Below are 21,969 nucleotides of genomic sequence, written 5' to 3'. Positions count from 1 at the left end.
GTTTACTCATCATCACCCTCCTTGCTATCGCCTCCTCTCAGCGCCTTTCTCTTTACGCGACCTGGCCGGCCGCCCCCGTAGGGCGAGGTAAGTGAGAATTCAATATACTTCTCGGAGTCAACCCGTACCATAAATGACGGGATGTCGACGATCTGCTTTCCCACGCGAATGTGGCGCTGTCTAATGAGACATCTGGCGTGGTGAATAGATTTTGCAAGACCAAGCTTGAACACGCGTGTCTGCAGACGGCGTTCGAGGAACTTCTGCACCGTCAGACCTAACACGTAATCCAGCTTCTGTTCCCCTTCGCTCAGCAGCCCGAGCCGAACCATGCGGCGCAGAAGCGCCGTCCCTAAATAGCAATAGTAGGCACATTCAGATTCCCAACACTGTGTAGCAGTTTGCACAGGGTAACGTGTGGTGTCTGTGAGAGGATTTGTTCGCAAACTGCTTCGCAACATACACTTGCTGGCAATGTTCAGGTACCTGCCACCACTCACCCTGGAATATACGCCGGGGATCCTTCTCCTCAAGAGTCAACAGCTCACGAGCTGCCGAACGAATTTTCGCGAGCGCATACTGCACCCTCCAAACCTCTCGCTTATTCTTCAAGCCGTACTCGCCCAGAAGCCGAAGCTCCTGGTCCAAGCGCTCCTGAAGAAGCACAACGCAGCATAGCCTCAACCACAACTCTCAACAAATGCCTACCACTTCATATTCCCTAGGCACCCTCGACTGAAGCATCTGGAATCTCAGTCTCAGCCGGCAGCGCCAACGCATCCCTGTGAAGTTCACATATGCGCCGGTAGCCTTCTACAAATTAGCAACTTAAGGCGCGCTATCTCATCCTCCAGACACAACTTAATCTCCAGAGAAACAAAATGGGAAGCACCGGCGTTCTAAAGATGAAACAAGCCCCGCATGCGTTCCTTGAAATGGTGAAGGGCACTGCATTGCGGCTGCACTAGATTGTCACAGAAAAATCCGTGACGCCCTCTGAAAACAGTTTCCCATCATTCTCATATAGTCCTAATCATATAGGTCAGAAAGAAAAACACGAGGGGTCTTCATGTAGAGGTCCCCACACGCGCCCGGCTTGAAATTGTGGAGAGCGCTAAGCAATAACACACCTTTTCAAAGGGGCGCTTGGGGTTGCGCGCCGTCTTGCTGTGGTTCCTGTAGCTCTTCGGCATTTTCACGAGGAATTTGGAGGAAAAGGCCACAGATAACTCGAAAACAGATGGCGAAAGTGGGCACAGGCACGGAAGCTCCTGTAGGGCACTTCCCCACCGGGGGCTGCCCCGCCTCTGCATGCACTGCAAGCCACGCAGGGCTGCTGTAGCGCTCAGGCAATACAATATGGCTGGGATGGTCTCTAGCACCTTAGTGACCATAAAGAGAAGGATTAGCACATTAGAAACTAAGAAAGGGAATTAATACTGCTAAATGCTCTAGGAATCGGGAACCGTACATAGAGCCAAAGCTTAGTAGGATTACCCCCGCCGGTAGCCACTATCGGCAGTGTGGCGTACTACCTAGTCACTACTTGGGTACCAGGTAGGCTCCTTTAGAGATCTAATTGGATAGGAAATAGAATTATCACTATATAGGTGTATTATGTCTATAATTACAACTTTGGTGGAGTTCTAGGTCGGGCTCCTGACCTTTCCACCACATTTGATATCCCCCCCGTCATCCTGTAGGTTGGGCACTGACACCTAGCCATGACCGGGGTCAATTCGGAACACAGTCCTTTTATTCTATGAACTCGCCTTGTTAATAATAGGGACTCCAAAATGATTTGGTACTTGCAGCATAGACCTCTGGGGATGTTGGTAGTTTAGAGGTTGTACTTAGGAAGCCCGGCATTCCGAGATGATATAAGTAGGCACAGCCTAGGACGGCTGTGCACTACAGCTGCTGTGGGTCCCGCCCGTGCGGTTTAACGTCAATATGACAATATACGGGCACATCTTTCTCCTTATAAAATATTCATACGTATTTCTTTTAACGACGATTGTGAGCATGTATTTTTGCCAGCACTCCTGGTCAGGAATTTCGAACTGTAGACGGCAGTAGTAGAGTACCAGTATGGAGTGCAGTAGGGTCAAAACTCTAGGGTAAGAGTTAAGCAAAACCAGCTTACCTCTAATTTCAAGGGTTCTTCGGTACAGTGGCACAAAGCGCTGCTGCTGCTGTGAAGCATAGTCTGTCTGTTATTGGACAGTCTGTATAAAGTTGGCACGTGTACCAATACCAGTGCCTCATATACAAACGGCACACATGCAAAACATCTCAACCTTCTGCACTGTTCATGATGCATACAGCGAAAAATGCTTGTTTGAGCTCGTATATGGGGCTGTCTTCCACCTTGAGTTGCACGAGATGTGGTGCAACACCTGCCAGGGCGCCTTGTCTCCGACATATCCAGAGCCCCCTAGCCCACGAGGTGCAACTGAGAACATCGGCCGTCACTCCCAGAGCAGGGCTGTCCTTTGTACAAACATGAGGAGCATTCGATGTTCTTAGGTTATGTGTATATTTACAAAAATATTCACTTCATACTCCTTTTCGTCGCTTGAAGGGAACCCACGGAAATGGTTTCTGTATCTGAGTACTGCATCTTCGGAGCATATCCCATCTGGATTGTGGAGGCTATCCGACACGCGCAACAACGTAGGTCCATTTCCTGGTTGACACGGGAAAAGGCTGTAGCAGTGTTGAAGAAACCTCAGCAAGAGAAGCCCTCGATAGACCCATACAAAGTTATCGCGAGGAGTACCAACAGTTGCGCGTAGAGGGGACCTAGAGACGAGAGGGTTTACGTCACAGACACGATAGGATGCTTACACATCAAGAAGAGATAAAACGCAACAGCAGTAGGAGAGAAGGAAGGGGCTGTTTTGGAAAAATCCGGGTACTGAATCTATGAGCATTGGCCCTGTGAAACCCATCCAAAACCAGAGGAGGAGGAGTGGAAAACGACAACTGCCAGGGAATTCGCCACTCCAGAATTAGGGATGACGCCTATAGCGGGGTACACGCTTGTTTCGGAACAAACAAAGGGCGGGCGAGTACCAACAAGCATTTGATAGAGGCGGGAGTTGGCTACTATCGCCAATCGTGGAGTGATGAGATGGGATTAGCGTGTTTCCAGTGCAAAGGCAAGGGGCACCAAGCCGAGGGATTTTCTCTCGCGTGAGGAGACTCACAGGTCCGGTGAGGCCTGTAATCATTGGGGTGGTAAAGGCATTCCCCTAAAAGCCCACCGAGCGGCCTCCCCTGAAGGCAGACTAGATAGGCCTGCGGCTCATATGCCTATAGTAGCGGGAGAGAAGGCGGCCTTCCACAAGTTGGAATGCACCTCGCCGCAGCTCACGTTGCAGGACCGCCCCACATACGAGCGCAAACAAGCCTGCTTGGCTTTACATAGCGAGACTGTAGACAGTCGTTAACTTCTGCCTGCGTGCCGCTGGTCTAGTGGGTGCCGGTTAATGGTTCATGCGCCAACTTTCTATAGGCGTGCCAAACTTGGTACGGGCAGTGTGCCAATGGTTGGAGCATTCCATTGTGAAGCCCTAGGGCAACCTCTCATGGCAAGCACACGTCACAACATTTCATCTGAAGCAGGATCTAGGGCCAACGAGCTCATTCCAGAGTATGCCCCACGCTCTATGCCTCCACAATCAATAGAGAAGAATGCCATCCATCCAAAGAATGCCATCCATCGATTTTCCCTACCCCGTCACCCACTGCGCCCTGCACGTCACAGCACTACGGTTCAGCCGCCGCCTCGGTCAGACACTACTGTCCCCCGTGTAAACCCAGCAGCTCTAAGAAATACTCTTTAAAAGAGTATGCATACAGTTAACATTGAAAGTGAAGGCTTAGCTTTGAGGTGCACCTTTAACAGTGGCCTTCGCTTCCATTAACACCTCCAGCCGCGGCAAGTGCCCATCGGCTTCCGTGCTCGGGGCTGCAGCAGCAGCCAACTTTCCCTCTCTAGCTTTTAACAACGTGTAAACAAACCTTCTGATAGTAAGGAGAAATGGGTCCTCCTCCCGTAAAACCCACGGAGAACCCGGTTTCTCAGCCATCGACTGCGGCTTCTGCCTTCTCCTGCTTGTCGAAGCATACAAGACCTCTTCCTTCCTCTCCATCTGTCTTCTTTTCCTCTAAGAGCATAGTATAAGCAATCTTCTGTTTACGCCTATTCGTTTCTTCACGATACGAGTGGGCCCCTCTTGGGGTTCCACATCGGGTACGCTAGTGCGAGCCCCCCGAGTGATCGCCCTCCTACCTGCCTGCCTTCTTTGGTTGCAGGGACAATTTGTATCCACCTCTGCGAAAAATTAGATCAGTGTATGCTCTGATCAGTGTGTTAAGAATTGAGTCAGTTTTGAGGCTGGTGTTTCTGCGGAGACAGACACTGGAGGAGGGCGTTGATGGGCAGAGTTGAATCGCCAACCACGCTGCCGTCGCGTGGGCATTTTGCTGGGGTGTACAAGCACCCCAGATGCTGCAAATGAACGCAGCGGGCCCTCCAAACGACGACGAGAATAGCCAGGCCTCTGTGGGGCTGCGAGCCTCAGCAGGTGGCTCGAAAGGTGGGTGGAAAACCCCGGCCCCAGAGGAATGTGTCTCTGGTTCTTCTTTGCCTCCCAGACCTGTCTCTTCTCTCTCATGCACAATGGCTGATCCAGTGAGTAAGCCTTCAACGGAGGAACGTTTCCCCCTCGTGGCCAAGGAGGAATTGCCGGACTTGGAGACTGGCAGGGGTGTCTCCAATGTGCCATCTGGGGGGCTCCCTGCAACTCCTGGCCTTTCATGGGGGGGTTGGAGGCACAGCAGCAACAACTGCAGCAGCAGCACGGACCGACAGCAGCAGGGCTCCACCGCTGCTGCCCTACACCAACTCAGCCCCCAACTGCCAGCCCAGAGAGGGGTCCCCGTATCTTCTCAGGGCCTCTCCTCGTCCTCAGGGAAAAAGTGTCGCCGCTGGTGGAGGTTCCTTGGCATCGAGCCCCTGGCTGTACGTGCTGCTCATGTTGCTGTTGCTGCTACTGCCACTGCCATTGCATTTTGTTGTGCATGGGAGCTTTGGAGGGGCTGGTGCACACAAGATAGATTCCCTGGAATTGCTGCATCTGTTGCCGCTTGTGTTGTTGCTGCTGCTTTCTCTCGTGCCAAGAATGGCGGGATTACGTCTTCCTCTGCAGCTGCAGCCACTTTTGCTGCGCTGTCATGTTCCATATAGTTTTAGGGTTTGGGGCTCAGGATCCAGTGATGAGGTTTTAGAATGTAGGGTATATGCTGGTGTCACTGGAGGCCGCTCCGTGCACCGGTGTCGTGGTTGTTCGTGCATGGTAGGGTTGTTGGGTGTGCAGATAAGGCGGACAGCATATGTTAGTAGTGTCACGACGTGCGCATCTGCGAACGGTGTCTTGAGTGCGGTGTGGTGGCGCTGCTACAGGGGCAACAGAGGCAGGAACAGGAGCAGCCGCAGCAGCCGCAGCAGCAGCACCCGCGAGTTGACGTGCGCTTTACTTCCGTTGTTTTCTTTATCTTCTTTGCGCTGGAGATCTTTGTCAACTTTGACTGCGGGGCTATCCCATGCACGCTGTCCCGCATGGCCGATGAATTCCGTCTCTCCCCCACATGGCAAGGTGTAGATACACCCCACCGCAGACATTCTCCTTGCTGCTGGAGGCAATGTCGTTTTGAGGCAGCGTCGTTTCTTCACAAGCCTCCCCTAATTGCTCTCTGCATCTGTAGAATGCTTGCAGTGCTTCGGCTGGCTGGCTGCAGCTGCTACTTACCTTTCTGACGAGCAGCAGCAAGCACAAAGTGTACAAAGCTCGCTAATAGATTCGCTTCCACGTGTGCCTGCCATGTGGCCTCATGTGTATGTGCCCATTGAAATGCTCTCCTTTTCTATTGTGGTGCGTGGGTCTCCCGCGTTTGCATGAGGGGACATTGCGCATGCACGCATGGCTGCATCCATAATGCTTGCATGCTTGCACTTTGCGGCGGAGTTGCATGCGCAGGTATGTTGGGGGCCTTGCCGTATGTGGGCCTGACCCTAGCGTCTCCTTTAGCTGGTCGTATCTTCGCCTATTGGCCTGCCAAGCGCGTTGTTATTATATCGATGGCTTTAAATGCATTTGCTACTCTCCTAATGGTGCTGACATTGTTGCTGCCTCACGAGGTGTTGCCCCTCGCCAGCAGCAGCGGTGGCGGTGAGGAAGCTATTGGCGATGCGGCTAGTGCTGCGGTCACCAGCTTGGCTGCTGCTGCGCCGGCAGCGGAAATTGTTCCTGATGCGGGGCCCGCAGCCACAGCAGCTGTTGATGCGGCAGCAACGTCGTCGAGCCCCTTTTTTCGTCTCCCCGATTTTTCCTTTGGGGATTTGACACCCTCTGCGCTGCTGCTGCTGTCGAGCAGACTACTGGTGGGCGTCACGCAGGCTCCCTTTGTAATCTTTGCGCCTGTCTGGGTGGACGAGTTCGCTCCCCCAAAGAAAGCAGCACTGTGGATGGGGGTCATGCAGGGAGCCGCCGTCGTAGGAGTCACTGTAAGCCACTGCCACTGCTTGTGCTACTTCTGCTGCTGTTGCTTGCAGCCACTGCTGCAGCAGCCAACAGGACTGTCTGCGGCACGAATCAGTATGTGGCTTTCATCTTTTCACCTAGGATTTTATCTCTGCTCTTTTTCTCCCATGCTGCTTGTCATTTTCCTGTCGTTCTTTCGTGGATTTTCCCTTGTGCTTGGTGCAGGTTGGTTATCTGGCTGCTGGCGTTTTGTCTGTGTATTTGGGTTTCAACTGGCGGGCGGCGATATCCTTTCAGGTTTTCTTCCTTTGTGTCCTTACGGGGCTCATTGTTAGCGTCCCTCGCGAATATGTGCAGACACCAGGAGGCCCTGGGGCCTCTAAGTACTTGCAAGACGCCAACACCCCTGCAGATAATCTGGATTCAGACCAGCAGCAGCAGCAGCAGCAGCAGCAGCAGCAGCAGCAGCAGCAGCAGCAGCAGCAGCAGCAAGGAGACGAGCAGGATCAAACGCCGCGTGATCTGGCTGTTGCAGAAGGTGACTGCGAGGCGATAGGAAGTGGAGCGAGCCTCAGCCAAAGCCAAACGAAGACGGGGGGGACTCACAGGAGGAAGTCGACAGATGTTGGGAGGCGTCCGTCAGAGAGCAGCAGCAGCCCGGGAGCGCGGCCTTCTCCTCCTGGGGCAGTAGGGCCCTCTACAGTGGCTGGAAGTCGGCGACATGCTTCGCTGAAACTATTGCTGTGCGTGAGAGAGGGGCGTGCTGCCGCGTTGCACTGCTGCGCTCCCCTTCGGCAGCGCGGAGTAACACAGTGTGGGGCGTGCAGGGCAGGAGGATTGGTGTGTGTTTCTTGTTATTTGCTGCCGTGTATACCAAGCGTTCCTGCTGCTACCGCTGATGTCCTCGTTTTTGCGTCTGCTGTTGCTGTTCTTGTTGCTCCTGAACCCGCGTGCTACTCTTGCCTGTGGTGTGGATGTGCCGCAGGACCCCGATGTACATGCTCCCTGTGCTGACACTCTGTGCACTTCTGTTCGTTGTGACTGGGGTTCAGTTCTGGGGAACGATATTTTTTGCTTCTTTCCTGGGTCTGAGTCCTGCAGCGGCAGTGGGAGCTTTTGCTGCTGTTGCTGCAACATCGCCTGTGGCTGGGGTCCTCATGGGCGGCCTGACTGTTGATGCGGTTGGCGGCTACAAAACCTCCAAAGGCCGCACGCGAACGTTAGCCGCATGCACTGCTTATGGTGCCGTCGCCGTTGCCTGCGGTGGGTTTTCGTTCGTCGATGGCACTGCGCCGCTCAGGCTGATGTTTCGCTGCATAACTGCAACCTCAAGAAAATAACTCCGCCGTGTGTTGCTATGTGTGGGTGTGCGCGCAGCTGTAGTCGGCAGTTTTTCGTTGCGGGTCTATGTCTGCGTGGCTTGCCTGTGGTTGTTGCTCTGCTTTGGGGCGGCGATGCTGCCGCCGCTGACGGGGATACAAATAGACGCGGTCTCTCCCAATCTACGGACGCTGGCAAGTGGCATTTCCATGTTTTTCTACAATATTCTGGGCTATGCTTTAGGTGAGGTCTGCACCGATATGTAGGAGCTAGGGGAACTGAAGAGCCCCAAGGGTACAGATATTGTTGAGCTCCTTAAACGGCACTCCGCCAATGAGTTGCTGTAGGAGGTGGCGTAGCCGAACATCGCCATGTTTCTCTGCCCGCAGAGGTGCACCTAGATGTAGAGACAAACGTAGACAAAGAGATACACAGAGTGGGAGAATGCCAGCACAGGCCAGGAAGCATTATGCATTATTTTTATCTTGGTACAAGTTCTTCTGCTGCAACGCTGGCTGCTGGTACTGCTGCTGCTACGGTGATTGGTGTTGCTGGCTTTGCGTTTGCTGCTGCTGATGTGGCGGATCACGGTTCCATTGCTGCTTTTGCTGCGACATTGCAGTGTGTTTCTGTTGATGGTGGTGATGTCGATGTGCTGCCACTGCTGGTTGTGATACTGGCGCTGTGAGTGTTGTGCGTTTCCTGTCAGGAGCTTTCCTGCCTGGAGTTGCAATGGATTTGTTTCATGGGGGAGACGTCTTGGGCCTAAGGGTGAGTGTGGCATCGTTGCGTCTTGTGCTCTTTCGCTTCCTCGTTGCCCGCTCTTCTTTCGCTTCCCCTCGTTCTGCGCCGTTTTACTGTGGCTTAAAAGCGTGAATATAATTACTAGTAACGATGACACCGGCATTAGCAATTACATTATCTCTAACAACGATAGCAGGAATTGACTGTGTTAGACGGCAACGAAGGCAACTGTAATATTTCAAACGTACAACACTATCATTAGCATTATTTAAGTATACCGAACGCAACGGCCGCCGGCTCAATACTAAACCATTAATCTGGAAAACACATCAAAATGCCACCACGCGCATGCTGTTCTTTTCCTTGGTGGCGTCGTGGGTTAGGATAAAAGGGGAGGGTTTAGGGTATTGCTTTGTACGGAAGGAAATACGATGGTCTGCTTGTGGTTCTGCAGCTGGTTCTGCTGTGGTCAGTCTTTGGCTTTCTGTTTTGCTTCATTACTGCGGTGTACGCCTGGCAATTGGAAAGGAAGGAAGCAGCAGCTTCGTCTCGAGAGATCGAGCTGTGTGTAAACACTCGAACAGGGCCTTCCCAATTCACCGGTGCCTCCTCACAGCCCATTCGCCCTAAAAAGCCCCGCGGAGCGCGTGGCTTCCTTCCCATTACTGTTGACTCGGTGTGGCAGCAGCAGCCGTAATAGTAAGGCTAGCACGGCCCACTGCAGCCGCAACACGGTGAGCGGCAGCATTTTGGAGAACAGCATCCAGCACCTCAAGAAATGCAGCACGACCAAAACCAACTGTTCTAGCGTTGGCAACATCACCAGGAATGACAGTAATACCGTCGTTAAGTGCGATAAAAGCATGAAAAGCAGCAACAACGCTACTATCGGCTGTTCCGTCTGGAGGAGAGCTGGCGAAATCGACAGCAGAATTTGCAGCAACGTCAAACTTGCATGTATCTGGGCAACCTTCCAACGCAGGCTTTGAGCAGTGCAGTAACCGGAGCGCAGCAGCATCATTGGTGTGTACTTGCAGTTCAGAAGATGCTCTACTCCATCTACCCGTTTGGTTTTGTCGTTTTTTACAGAAAACTGATACTTTGCTTTATTGTAACTGGAGCGTATTATATCTGGTGCAGCAGTGCGTCTCTACTGCAGCAGTAGAAGCGGTAAGGAGGAATACTGAAGCAAATATTTCGCGGCTGCTGCGCCTCCGTTGTTTCCTTTGATACATTTTTCACGTCCCCTAGTGGGTCAACGAGGCCTATGCGGCCTTGCCACTGAAGATTTAGTTGGTGTCTTGTTAGCATTCCTGTTCTCATAGCGGCTGCTAGTGCTGCTAACACTGCTGCTGGTGCAGCAGGGGCAGGTGATGCTGTAACGTATCGGTATGATGAATAAACAGGTAGTTGGATTGTGAAGTGGGGCGTCGCAGGCGCCAGAGCATTGGTTACGTGCGTGAATGCTTGCATGCGGGCTGGCTAGTGAAGACTAGTTCGGCAGCGTAACAGATTTTTGCAGTGTTGGCGCATGCAGAACATAGGGCTTGGCTAGGTTTGCATGTGTGGCTGTCTTGCATGAGTTGCGACAGCGAGCGTTGCAACTTATGGCAGGCCAGCTCCTTTCTGCGCCAGGAGCAAGCCCTTGGGCCGCTGTGCCCATGATCCCTGCAGACTGGAGTGAAGATCAGCTCTTTTTGAAGAGACCATATCTCTGGTATTATCACTTCACTGGAGCTCACGCTGTCCGGCTTGCAAGATAGAGGATTTTCACTTGGCAGCATTGCTCGGCTAAGCGACACGCGAACTCCAGACCCATAGCATGAAGGCCTCGTGCGAAACGCTGATTAATTTTGAAGGCACTTAGTACGAAGAAGTGGGAATGAAATTCACATTTTATCACTGGAAAGCTCTATGCAATTGCAGCCGAGCGGATGACCCAGAATAGCGCAGATTCATTAGGGTTATCCTTCTCCCTGTAAAGGGGGAGTGCGGCTAAGCGCATGACCACATTTGCATAAGGTCACTATTAGCAGCCCATCCAGCAGAAGTCGCTTTTGCTGAGGGAACAATTCATGAAGAATGCTTCCTCCTCTGCCGACCGCGCAGGCAGGGCGGTTGGAGCAAGGAGGGAAGTAATTTCTACCTCCTCGTGAAGTTGCCAATGCATTCTGCAACAAACGTGCTTGCTAACGCACTGTCGCAGCGCTGTTCTTGTTAGGCGCTTCGTTAAACAACTGTTCTTACTTGCAAATATTTCCTTCACCTTTCTTAATAGGTGTTCCACACACATTTGCTACCCACGGGACAGTTTCTTGTCAAACTCAACCAAGGACGACTCGCTATGCACGTAGTACAATACAGGGAGACTTCATGTCGTCACCAGTACCCAAGACGTGCACGCACACGTGCAAGCACACGCCTTTGCTGCATGCACTGCAGGAGGCCAGCCCCGCTTGCACCCGCAGCCAGGTATTCTTTGAGGCATTCCCTAGTACTATAGGTACATTTTGACAACTCCTGCTACCCCATAAGCTTCCTACTTGGCATGCATGCTGCAAGCTTCCACAACCTTGTTAGGTTGTGGAAGCTTTCGTGCGCCACGTGAGCAGTCACAATTGTATGCAAACTACACAAGGAGTGTTTCGTCGCGTGAAAGACTGCAAACGTACAGCATCAGCTCCAACCTCTTCTCTTCCCAGGAAGGCAGTACTAAAAGGGTACGCCAGGCGGCTTTTGGAGATTTCATAGGAGTTATTCTGAATCTACCGTACCTCCTGACAGTGTTCTTTTAGGAGTGGTTACATGGGGAACTCGTTTTTCAGTGCGAGCATTTGGATTTGTTTTCGTGTTTTCGTTAGATAACCTCAACTTTCCATTTTTAGAAGCTCTTATATTTTTATCCGTATATATTCTGAGCATTTGTGTAGCTGAGATATGTGAACGGGGTGAAGGCGGCAGTAGTTACAGGAGGAAGTGATATTGAATTAAGCGCAGTTGTGTACGTTTTTATGCATTTAAGGGCTATCCAACATTTTTCTCTTTCTGTAATTTTAAAAAGTTTAATTAATCCGTATGTTCTAGTGCCTGTTATGGGGTACGCAGATGTTCGCAGCCAACTTTGCCAGCTGGTGGTTCAAGGAGTTGTAGCTCGCCAGCTGCATCAGGTCTCCATATGTATCTGGAAATGAGTGAAATACGTCTTTTGAGAAGGCCTGGTGCTTTTTAAATGAATGAAATACTTAATTCATGTATAAGTTTTGCCTGTTTTCCCCGTTTTCATTGCAGTGTACACACACTTGCGGCCCCGACGGCTCCGCAGGGATACGTATGAATATTTTATAAGGAGAAAGATGTGCCCGTATATTGTCATATTGACGTTAAACCGCACGGGCGGGACCCACAGCAGCTGTAGTGCACAGCCGTCCTAGGCTGTGCCTACTTATATCATCTCGGAATGCCGGGCTTCCTAAGTACAACCTCTAAACTACCAACATCCCCAGAGGTCTATGCTGCAAGTACCAAATCATTTTGGAGTCCCTATTATTAACAAGGCGAGTTCATAGAATAAAAGGACTGTGTTCCGAATTGACCCCGGTCATGGCTAGGTGTCAGTGCCCAACCTACAGGATGACGGGGGGATATCAAATGTGGTGGAACGGCCAGGAGCCCGACCTAGAACTCCACCAAAGCCGTAATTATAGACATAATACACCTATATAGTAATAATTCTATTTCCTATCCAATTAGATCTCTAAAGGAGCCTACCTGGTACCCAAGGAGTGACTAGGGAATACGCCACACTGCCGATAGTGGCTGCCGGCGGGGGTAATCCTAACTTTTGGCTCTATCTACGGTATTCGATTCTTAGAACATTTAGCAGTATTAATTCCCTTTCTTAGTTTCTAATGTGATAATCCTTCTTTTTATGGTCACTAAGGTGCTAGAGACCATACCAGCCATATTGTATTGCCTGTGCACTACACTGCCCCCCACAAGTCGCAGCCGAGATTACGAAAGGCAACGGAGGGGAGGTTGCGTTTTTTCTTTGGTTCTGCCTAAACTGAAATATTCATGTGTTTCATATTGCCGTTTATGTTATTTTAAGGGCACCTGCTGCTCCCATTACCGACGGCCGATTGAAGGCTCCCCGCCTGCCTTCTGTCCTTAATAGTGGCTGCTGCGCTCTCCTTCTGCTTCATTATCTCCTCCCATATCATTTGCATTTGCCTTGAGCCTTTCAATATAACACTACAATTACAAAAATCAAAAAACGCTGGTTCAAAGCCCCGCCCTTCTCATTCTTTCTTCTCCCGATGCTCTCCTGTATGACCCCCGTAGGCCCCTGGCTTAATCCATATTCTGTCATCGCGATGCTCTGAACCCAACGATTCAATCTGTATATGTTGAAACTTGCATAGTGAATGAATGAACCCTTCGGCGACCACACAACAGATGCAAGTCATCGCCGCCTGCCGAGCTCAACACAAACACAATATTTTCCTCAACTCTGAAGAACTGGGAACATTAAGATCCTTTATCAGAAAGTCACCAGCAACAACTTCTCGTTTACGCTTCCCGCAGCGGTCACATTAGTAGCAGCAGCAGCTGCTGCTGCTACGGCAGCGGCAGCTGCTGTAGCTCGCTGCTACAGCTCGCTGCTACAGCTGGCTATTGAGGCTGGTTACTGCAGCACGAGAGGATCCACTCTCTGCTATCCTCTCTGCCGCAAAAGGATCCTCGTATTTTGCTCGAAACAACTAGTGCCAGGGCCCGCATCCGGAACGACCGGAGCGGCCGACCTTAGCGGCAGCAGCAGCAGCAGCAGCAGCAAAGAGCCTGAGCCAGAGCAGGATCGGGATTTTATCGGGAGATGGCTGAGTTGTCGGGTGGCAGCTCTTGCATATCCTTGAGCACCCGCAGCATAGAGTTCGTTGCAGCTGCAGCAACAGATGAGGGGCCCTCCTTAAAAACTGCCTCTGCTGCAGAGAAGACCCCCAGCGTTGAGCTGCCTCCTTCAGCTCCCCCAAATCAAATCCTCTGCGATGCTGCAGACGTGCCTCTCCCCTACTGGCGAAAAGTATGATGCCTTAGTGTTTTGCTGCTGTTGCTCCTGCTTCTGCTGGTTGCCGGAGTGTACGTGAGTGCGAGTTGTTCTACATGCGCATATATGCCGTTTCTTCGTGTTGTGTTTCAATGGCATTTTGTGTGCGGAAACGATGATCTCGCATGCGTGCGGGTGCATTGGTGTGCATGCAGTGTCGAGGGGTGGGTTTGGGGCTTTTAAATCCCCACACCCTCTGTTTTGTCAACTCTGTCGTCCAAGCCTTAGCGTATACACCTGGATTTGCTGATGATTGCTTAGAGGAGCGTCACAGGCTCTCTTGCTGCAGCAGGCTGCGTGCTGCAGCACGGAGGAAGGAAGCTGCAGCAGCAGCAGCAGCAGCATCGACAACAGCAGCAGCAGCAGCAGGGGGGAGGAGGGTGAACCTGCCGGAGGTGTCGTCGACATTTTGCGTTTTCTGCAAACTGGAACAGCAGGTGCTGTCTATACACCGAGCAGATGGGGGGCCCCAGCGTTCGGCAGCTAAGTGCCCCTCTGGGGGGCCCCCAAGAGGATGGGTACATAACAACTTTGCCAGTTATATAAAACCTTTTATTTGGAAGGCTTTCCGTCCTGGTAGACAAGAAGATGCGCATGAGTTCTTTCGTTATCTAATAGACGCCTTAATGAAAGCCCCCGCTACCCCCGCTGCTGCTGCACTGCAGCAGCAGCAGCAGCAGCAGCAGGAGGGAAGGAAGGAGGTTAAGCCTGAAGTAGCTCTAACAAGTTACTTTGGCCGTCTCTTTGGCTGCTGGCTACGCTCCTCTGTTGTATGCTCTCAGTGCAGCAGGGCATCTGTGCGCTTTGAAGGTGCAGTTGATATCTCTATAGATATCGGGGGGGGGCCCTCGCCCCCCCCCGGCAGATCTGGTGCTTCTGCTGCAGCGCAGCAAAATGTCTACAGCATTGAAAAAGCCCTTAGCCGATTTGTTGCCAAGGAAACTCTTAGTGGCAGCAACGCTTACATGTAAGTCTGTTGTTTCCTTAGGGTTTAGGGTTTAGGGTTTGGTTTGTTTAGCCCTTTTTTTGTATTTTCTCCCTCTTATTTGCTTCCCCTGCTTCTTACAAATATCATCTTTTACTCAGTTGCTTGGCTGGTTAACCAGTTTGCTGTTGTTTGCCTCAATAAGTTGCTCGTTTCCCCCTGCTTGCCATATCCGTTGCTGTGGCTCTAGTTCCTTCCCCGGAGTTGTAATCTGCATGCAGCTTGCATGTATTTTGCATGCATTTGTGTGCATTTGTTTTTCCTTTTGCATACAATTGTGTGCTCCAGGTGCAGCCATTGCCAACAGAAGGTGAAGGCGACAAAGCAGTTAGAGTTGTTTACTCTTCCTCGTGTATTAACGCTTTCTTTAAAGCGTTTCTCCTTGACTGTTTGTGGCGGCTGTGCGCTGCCCATTAAGAATCACCGTCCTGTGTCCTTTCCTGCTCTTCTTAATCTCCTTCCCTTCCTCCCCCAAGACGCCCTGCAGCTGCAGCAGCGCCTGCTTCAGCAGCAGATCGAACACCAGTTACAGGAACTGGAACACAACCAGATGCTTGTGCAGCAGCAGCAACCACAGCAACAACAGAAATCCTTGAAGAAACAGCAACCTGCAATGGACAAAAAAGCTTCCCCTGCTGCTTCTACTACTGCATCGTCGCCCTGCTCCTCCCCTGCGCACTCTCCTAGCCCGTCCCTCCCCTCCCGTAGGCTTGCTACTGCAGCAACAGCAGCAGCAGTAGCAGCAGCGGCTGGCGCTGCAACCAGTGAAGGTGTCACAGGCAGCAGCACCGCCAGCGATTCTCATCCTTCCTCATCACGATCTGCAACTTCGGCACCAGCAGAAGCGGCAGCAACAGCAACAGCAGCAAGTGTGGTTTCTCCCTCCTACATGTACCGTTTGTTCGCTGTCATTACACATTCTGGAGGGTCGCTTTCTTCAGGGCATTACCGTGTCTTTGTTAGGGCACCCACAGTGGGGACAACCGCAAGAGCAGCAGGAGGAGCAGAAGGGGGAGGGGGCAGAGGCGACTGGATTGCCATAGACGATGAGCTTGTGTCTCTTGTCAGTGAGACAGCAGTGCTGCACAGGCTCCAGCAAGAGGCCTATCTCCTCTTTTACTCTAAAGTACCGTCGCAGGCAGAGCAGCAACTGCAGCAGCTGCTGCAGCAAAACAAAACCCTCAAGCAGCAACTGCATCAACAGACGCGGCAGCTGCCGATTCCAGCAGTACAAGATTCAGATGATGAAAGTAGCCTCAGCCCTCCAGAGGACACTGCTGAGCTTAGCACCAGTGAGGATGAGTGGAGCGATGATAGCAGCAGCAGCAGCACTAGCACACGCAACAGCACGAGCAGCAGCAACAACAACATGCATGCTGTGCTGCCGAAGCTGCGGCACCTGGACAGATTACGACGTACAATGCAGATCACTTCTTCGCGAAGACGACGAGTTCTTTTGGCTCTGCGGTGTCGGTTTCTTATTTTTTCCATTCAAAGAGCTAGAAAGGGAAAAAGAAGCATTAGAGCAAACACCAATCTGAAGCAGCAGCAACAACAGCAGAAACAGGAGCAGCAGCAGCGCCAGCAGCAGCGCCTCCAGCAAACACAGCAGCTGCTACAACAGGAGCCGAAGCAGAGGAGGTCCATTGGTGTTGTAACAGAAGCAATGATGAAGAAACGGAAGGAGGAGGCATCAAGTAGAAAAACGCAATTTGGCTGCAGCGCAGCACCTACCTGGGACGAGGAGGAGGGGAACGACGTCCCCTCTGGTGCTGAAGCAGCAGCAGCAGCAGCAGCAGAACAGCAGATGTTTGAAAGGCTGCAGAAACAGCAGCAGCCGCTGCCGCAGAAACGCAGCAGACACGACAGAGAATATGATTTAGGCCGCGTCACCAAAGTGAAGAATCCTCTAAGTCATAAACCCGTCGGTGGTGAGTTGTTGTGTTGTGCATACACCTGAAGTTTCTGTCTCTTATTTGTGTGTCTAGTTTGTCTGTTCTTCTATTGTGGTATACTGTCTCTGTGCTGGTCGTCTCTGTGTGTTCCTCTCCCCCTCTGTCTCTGTTTGTCCCTGTCTGCCAGTAACATATTATAAACCCCTCCGTCTAATGTTGTAGGGTTATGCAATACAACAACACATACACATAATAAAATGCTATGCGCATACGAATAATATGATTAATCCTTTATGGTTTGCTGCAACAAAGTGATGATGTATTGACACAATAATAACTAAACAGCATTAGCATTTCCCTGCAACATGGAGTGTGTACAAATGCATATACGAATTACTATATTTTAGGTGGAGTGTAATACTAGCAAGTGCAGATGGTATTATGAGACTATAATAATTGCTTTTTCTCTGCCTGTTTGCAGAGAGTACTGTCGTGAAAACGCAAAAGGATGGCGCAGGCGGTTCTTTCCTGGTGCATCAGCGGGCAGCCTTTGATATGCTGCAGCAGCAGAAGCAGAACGGCAGCTCGCGTTCCTCTCAAGGATATACGAACAAAAAAGGAAATGACAGGAAAACCCCGCAGAAGAACAAGCGCATGCAGAAAACGGGGTGGAGGAGGAATGGTCATCATTGAATCTCTTCAACGGACATGCACTGCATGCATGCATCAGCAGCCTAGTGGCATCGCTGCTTGCTCTGTTACAGCAAACCCTAAGCCCTAAGCCCTCTTCCTTTAGTCGTGTAACGCCTACAACAAACAGAGGCGTCGCTAAATGGGGTAAAATGCATGCAGCGATTGTAGCTGTTCCCAGGTTTAAAGGTTTTGAAGGGTCTTGCAAGGAAGGGAGTAAAGTGGACTGCGCCTACGTATGCTTCTGCTAGCAACAGACAGGCACCTTGTGTGTAAAACAAGAAAAAAATGAACATTGCAATTAATACCTTCGCAGTGAATTGCTTTTTATTTCTTGTTATTTAGATTGATGGGGCACGAATACTTCGGCAAAAGGCCCCCAATGTGCAAAAGGTGCAGATACACTGCGAACAACAGCAAGCGTGGCTTATGGCCACCCTTCTCATTTAAGTTATTTCTTTCCTGTTTTGTCATTTCAAGTGATTCGCACCGCGACAGATGAATGCTTCAAGTGCAAATGCAAAGAGGGGAGAAAGTTGTTGCTGGTTATATTCTACCCTTCTCTTCCCTGCCTATCTTTGGCTGTCCTGCTAGGTAGGAGAGTTTAGTTGCCTCAGTACCTTCGCAGTAAGTTAAGCGATGCAGGGATAGGTGGAGGGCAACGCGGTGTGGGTCCACTCATGTGTAGAGCATTGGAGTATGACCGGACGAGGGGACAAATGCCAAAAATTCATCAGGAATTTATAGCGTGCAACATGCCTATTTGGGTAACTAAATAAGCGCACAGGAGATACTCTGAAGCTTCATTAAGCTCTGCTTTCTGCTAGACACTTCTCCCCTAACGTGCTTTTATGCGTGGCGAGCAGCTTGACGCACAAGGCTTCCTAATGCCCTCTAAAACCTTGAAGTGGGGGATAATAATCTGCTACTTGGTAAGGGTTACATTAAGTCTACCGACTCTAATGCAGCTGAAGAGGCTCGTTGTCTAGAATTGGCCACTCCATACACAATCGCATACGTAATGTTACACCTATGCATTCATGCCTTCTTTATCAAGAGGAATGAATTCTTGTTGTTAAAGGGAATTATCTAAAGTGGTTAGCGCTGCTGCAGTACTACATATAGGCAAGAGGGTACGGGAACAATGTTGTCCCTGCGTAACGAACTGCCAAATATGCAATATGGCAGCAGCCATCCGTGTCTGTCTGGAGAAAAGGAATACTTAATGTACAAAATAGGCAAAATTAACATTGGAGATTAATGCAAAAGGATATAATTGAATGTTACACGTCGTCAAGTATCGCTATACTCCCCAGGAACACGCTGTTCTGTCCTCTGTCTGGCTTGAGAGGCGCGTCTTAAGCGGGGGGGCCCTTAGGGTTAAACCCGCTGGTTTGTACTGTGTAGAGAGGTATTTTAATAGTAAAACAAAAACAAAGTAACAGTTAAGAAAGGGAGAACACATATCTTTATTTTCTGTCGCTTTCTAGCAACCGGCCGCAGCTAAGCCCGCCGCCGTAGCCGACTGAGCTGCATGCGAGGCGGCGTTGGGGCGGAAATACTTTTTCTCGTTTTGCAACACAGAACAAATTGTTATTTTCATTTATTTCTTCTATTTATTCCTCTGGAGAGGCGAGGGAATTGCACCGAGAACGACGGCTCCTGAGCGTTTCTGCACAGAATGTTCACTACCAGGTGGGAGGCTACATTTTTCTCCCCGTCAAGACGAGAAAATTGAATTCAATCATCGCAAATAATTTATTTATTCGTTTTCTTTTCATTTATTACCTCAAGGTTGCTTAAAGGATCAGATTTCTTGCGGTTTCCGTCTAGGGGTGTAGGATTCAAGTCTTACGAGGTTTCGTTCAAGTTCCTACCTATTCCATAAAGGGGAATTGGGGGAATTTAATTAATTATGCGTATTCTGGTTGATTATTTAAGTCGTTTATTCTGTATAAAACACACATATGAAGACAGCGCCATTATGGTGGTTAAATAGACATAACATCATAACATTTAATATATATGTATTCTCCCTTCTATCCTTGAAGGAAATCGCAATAAATGCGCATGCAAATACTTTTCTTCGCCGCATGCATTCTTATTTAATTCATGTTTCTTCTTTTGCCTGTTCACAACTTCTTTTGCACATAGAAGGCATTTAAAACCATTCCTTGGGGGGCGAATGCAAGCAGACGGTGCAGCAAAATCCCGTCTGTTTCTTCATTATTTAATCATATTTTTCTTTTATAATTTGCATGCGTGCATTTTATCAATTAAGGATATTTTAAGGGATACTTATGTGCATGCAGTGTATGTGTGTATATATGCATGATGGAGGGGATTGGTTACCTCGAAAGAGAGCCAATTTTGTGTTTTTTTTTCAGATATAAAGGAGAATAATATAACATTTTCTCCTTTGAATGTATCTTTATAAAGTTTAATTAAAAGATAATTGGTTTTTTTGCTTTTTTTTGCTGCAGGAGCGAATACGACCGTGGGGTCAACACCTTCTCCCCCGAAGGTCGTCTTTTTCAGGTACGTTTCTACGTATATATAAAATGTAATTCTTTTTATTTTATTTTTGTTTATATTTTATTTTTTTATTTGTTCATTTAAGCATAAAAACAGCAGCTTATTTTCTGCATACACTGCATGCACAGCACTGCACTGTATAACAATAATATATTCAACTTTTTGTCAATTGTTTGTTTCTTACCTGCACTATTGTAGATAAGCAGCAGCAGTAATGCCCTTCCTATTCCATGCAAGAAGTGTATATTATATATATACAGATTATATTAATATAATATACTGTATTATATAAAATAAGATATACTATATAAATAAGAATATATATATTTCTTTATGCATGGGAATACGCAGGTGGAATATGCATTAGGCGCAATTAAATTAGGGAGTACAGCCATAGGAATACAAACAAAAGAAGGAGTTGTACTTGCATCAGAAAGAAGAATTACTTCTTGTCTTCTAGAGCCACAATCTATTCAAAAAATTGCAGAGATTGATACGCATATTGCATGCGCTATGAGTGGTCTTATTGCTGATGCAAGGTACGCCTCTTTTTTTTCCTTCTTTTTTGTCTACTTTGCATCTTATTCCATTTTATTTGTCTTTTGTATTACTAACTTCGTGTTTATTACGTTGTTTACTCTTTTTTGCGCATGCATACTTGCATGGTTATATTGTACCCACACCCATGCGTGCATGCATGCATACATGCATGTATTTATATCTTTTAATACCTTTTTCTTTTCCTTTTTTTTCTTTTTTTTTCTTTACAGGACCTTAATAGACCATGCAAGAGTTGAATGTGCGAATCATTTCTTTACATTTAATGAGAAGATGTCTGTTAGAAGTTGTGTTGATTCTGTTGCTGATCTTGCCCTTGATTTCTCAGGTAATTCCTTACTTATGCATGCATGCATGCATGCATGCATATTATTTTATTATAATACTTTTTATTCGTTAAAAATAAATAATTTAGCCCTTTTATGCTATTAAGATGTTAATAAGTTTATTATGTTATTAATACTATAATAATAAATAACCTCACTATGCTATTAATACCATAATAATAAATAAGACATAAATAAGACTAGTATATTATATAAACAATAATATTCTTCTTGTGTACTAAAATGTTCATGCTGCAGTGCATGCATCTGGGCTGTATGGTGCTGCTGTTTACATTGCTGCTGCTATTGCTGCTGTTGGTGCTGCTGCTGCTGCAGACGTGGGCTCGGGTAGAAGAAAGAAGACAATGAGTCGTCCTTTTGGTGTTGCGCTGCTCATTGCTGGTGTAGATAAGGAAGGACCTGCCCTCTATTGTGCTGACCCCTCGGGTAGGGTTTAGGGTTTAGGGTTTAAGGCAGTAGCTACCCTCTGCTGTAAAAAAGATGAACGACGCAGTGTTGTTTTTTGCATGCGGTGCTATAATGCAGCAGCAGCAGCTGCTGCTGCTGCTTTGTTGCATCGGTTGTGTCATCTAGAGGTCAATGTGCATGCAATTGCATGCACCTGGATTCATGTATGCATGCATGCATGCAATATATATTAATGTGTGCATGCATGCATGCATATACAGGTACAGTAACAAAGTATATGGCAGTAGCAATTGGATCTGCACAAGAAGGCGCAGAGTCAATGCTACACGAACAATACAGCGAAACCATGTCCCTAGAAGGTAAGACTTGCATGCATGCAGCCCTGCATGCATATGCATATGCATATGCATGTTCATGCATGTAGTTGCATGCAGTGGCATCCATGCGCATGCAACTTGATTGCCCAGCGCATGCACGTACAGGCGTTGGTAGGGATGGTGTGAGATGCATCGGCAAGCATAGCCTATATCATGCTGTTGCTGCTGCCGTTGCTGCTGCTGCTGCTGCTGCGCTGCAGCTGCTGAGGACTTGGCGTTGGTTGTGCTGCGGCAAGTAATGGAGGAAAAGTTAAACGCCAATAATGTAGAAATGGCAGCCTTCAGGGTTGGAGAGACACAGTGCGTCTGCTGCTGCTGCTGCTGCTGCTGCTGGTGCTATTGCTGCTGCTGCTGCTGCGATGAATGTACAGTAGTTTGCTGTTGTTGAGTTGCATTGGGGTGTATGTTTGTCTTTTTTTTTTTTTTTTTTTTTTTTTTTCTTTTTTTTTTTTTTT

The 21,969-nt window shown here is 49.0% G+C and overlaps 3 protein-coding genes across 3 annotated transcripts; 2 read left to right on the top strand and 1 right to left on the bottom strand.

Moving 5' to 3' along the window:
- Positions 1-2: 2 nt before the first annotated feature.
- Positions 3-1,193, bottom strand: EMWEY_00022300 (40S ribosomal protein S9, putative; the record flags this gene model as incomplete). The annotated part of the gene is made up of 3 exons (XM_013477892.1): positions 3-352; positions 501-654; positions 1,131-1,193. The coding sequence occupies 3 exons, from the start codon at positions 1,191-1,193 to the stop codon at positions 3-5; spliced, it is 567 nt and encodes a 188-aa protein (XP_013333346.1).
- A 3,332-nt stretch (positions 1,194-4,525) lies between these two features.
- On the top strand, positions 4,526-8,747 carry EMWEY_00022290 (hypothetical protein, conserved; the record flags this gene model as incomplete). Its single annotated transcript, XM_013477891.1, has 7 exons — positions 4,526-5,032; positions 5,474-5,666; positions 6,048-6,574; positions 6,777-7,263; positions 7,653-7,814; positions 7,929-8,114; positions 8,581-8,747. The coding sequence occupies 7 exons, from the start codon at positions 4,526-4,528 to the stop codon at positions 8,745-8,747; spliced, it is 2,229 nt and encodes a 742-aa protein (XP_013333345.1).
- Positions 8,748-13,488: 4,741 nt separating this feature from the next.
- Positions 13,489-17,292, top strand: EMWEY_00022280 (ubiquitin carboxyl-terminal hydrolase, putative; the record flags this gene model as incomplete). Its single annotated transcript, XM_013477890.1, has 4 exons — positions 13,489-13,695; positions 13,875-14,686; positions 14,993-16,635; positions 17,081-17,292. 4 exons carry the CDS (start codon positions 13,489-13,491, stop codon positions 17,290-17,292), a joined length of 2,874 nt encoding a protein of 957 aa, XP_013333344.1.
- Between the last annotated feature and the right edge of the window lie 4,677 nt (positions 17,293-21,969).

Source organism: Eimeria maxima, genomic scaffold (assembly GCF_000499605.1).
Source record: "Eimeria maxima Weybridge genomic scaffold, Emw_scaff217, whole genome shotgun sequence".
In the NCBI taxonomy this organism is placed as follows: Eukaryota; Apicomplexa; class Conoidasida; order Eucoccidiorida; family Eimeriidae; genus Eimeria; species Eimeria maxima.
This window is presented reverse-complemented; position numbering and strand designations above follow the sequence as displayed.